We start from the raw sequence: 1458 nt of genomic DNA, 5'->3' as shown, positions 1-1458 counted from the left end.
GTTTACTCTGGATGTTTGCCTATCCTTGGTTTATGTAATATTACTATCCATCTCATTATCAACATACCGCATGCTATCTGTTTGCATTAGTTTATGAGACCGGAGTCTCATAATATGGCTTATTAACATCAGAACAGCCATCAGTGTGGTTTGTGCCTCACCATCTGCTTTCTTTGAGCTGAGGCCTGAGCTCGACTCTCTTCTGAAGAGGTCAGGCTCAGCTTCATCTCCTCAACTTCCTCTTTAAGCAGCTTCTCCTTCTGTAATAACTGCTGCCCTCTGCAGGATGAGATTAGGGAGTGACGAGAGGAGAGTGTTAAGGGATGTTTTGTACATGATGATTATTTGAGGGTTTAGAGGTTAAGGAAGAAGACAGGTGAGACAGAATGTAATATAAGTCTGTACATTTTAGCTTGTGCTTTGAGCTCTTCATTTTCCTCAATGAGTTTCTGGTTGGTGTCTTCCATGCTTTCCACTGCCTGCTTCAGTTTACGAACCTCCTCCTGCAGCTTTTGGTTATTTAGTTGTAGATCTGCCACACAGAAGACTAGATCTGATGTCTCCCTGTACAGATATACACACACAGTATATAATTTTGCAGTAACATATTGATTGCATCTTTTTTTTGTTTAAATATTTTTAGTTGTGTAAAAATGGCAGAAATTATTTTTCAAAAGCATCCAAGAATAAACCTTTAGATAAAAATGTTTTTAAGATCATAAGAAACAAATTGAGTCAACCATTTCCAAAGCTTTGATTGATAGAAATAGTTGATACAGTCTCACAAACCACACTCCCACTACTGTTAACTGTTTATCTATCACAAACAAACAACTCGCACTCCTAAACTTACAGGTCAGCTCTAGAGGCTTCCCCTCCGAATGCTTCAAGACTACCTGAAGTCATATTTAATAGAGCAGATCTTCTTGCTAAAGGATACAAGAGGTGATTATATACAAAACTACAACATTGACAACAAAGAAAATATGAAAAACATTGAGCTTTTGAGCATTCTGGCATACTCCTAAGAAGATCTCACCAGATAAACTGTCCCGTAGTTTAAATGATTCCTGTTGGGTGTCATTCTTTGAGTCCTTCCTAAGGGAAAAAGAGGGAAATTTGAGTTGGGCTTTTATCTTAAAAACTTGTCATGAGGAAAATGTTGGAAAAAAGGCCTTGTGAGCAAAACTGATTGTGGATTGATAGCAGACTGATGAAAATCTGCAATGTGTCTTTGGTTGGGTTGGCAACATCTACAAAAGACATACCGCACAGAGTTGATTGCAAAAACAACTGCTTCCTGTTAACTGACCAGAGCCTTTAGCAAAATTATCAAGAGTTAAACAACCATCAGATTTCTTCAGCTTTTTTTGTCCTGTGCACTATTTCTAAAACTAAAAAGGCCTTTATTAAATATATATATATATATATATATATACACACACACACAGTGGGTAC

General features: G+C 37.3%; 1 protein-coding gene across 1 annotated transcript; it reads right to left on the bottom strand.

Moving 5' to 3' along the window:
- Positions 1 to 140: 140 nt before the first annotated feature.
- LOC107576660 (lymphoid-restricted membrane protein-like) lies at positions 141 to 1306 on the bottom strand. The gene is made up of 4 exons (XM_016262804.1): positions 1040 to 1306; positions 854 to 929; positions 406 to 564; positions 141 to 279 (listed from the first exon to the last, which is right to left on the bottom strand). Exons 2-4 carry the CDS (start codon positions 904 to 906, stop codon positions 141 to 143), a joined length of 351 nt encoding a protein of 116 aa, XP_016118290.1. The 5' UTR covers positions 907 to 929; positions 1040 to 1306.
- Positions 1307 to 1458: the final 152 nt, after the last annotated feature.

The sequence above is a fragment of the Sinocyclocheilus grahami genome, unplaced genomic scaffold (assembly GCF_001515645.1).
Source record: "Sinocyclocheilus grahami isolate Dianchi unplaced genomic scaffold, SAMN03320097.WGS_v1.1 scaffold4113.1, whole genome shotgun sequence".
Classification (NCBI taxonomy): domain Eukaryota; kingdom Metazoa; phylum Chordata; class Actinopteri; order Cypriniformes; family Cyprinidae; genus Sinocyclocheilus; species Sinocyclocheilus grahami.
Note: the sequence above shows the minus strand (reverse complement) of the source record. Positions and strands in the feature narration are given on the sequence as shown.

Coding starts and splice junctions, on each gene's coding strand:
- LOC107576660 (XM_016262804.1), bottom strand. CDS start 906: ATGACTTCAGGTAGTCTTGAAGCATTCGGAGGGGAAGCCTCTAGAGCT. Junction 565..853: donor GAAGCCTCTAGAGCTGACCT/GTAAGTTTAGGA, acceptor ATATCTGTACAG/GGAGACATCAGATCTAGTCT. Junction 280..405: donor CTCAAAGCACAAGCTAAAAT/GTACAGACTTAT, acceptor CTCATCCTGCAG/AGGGCAGCAGTTATTACAGA.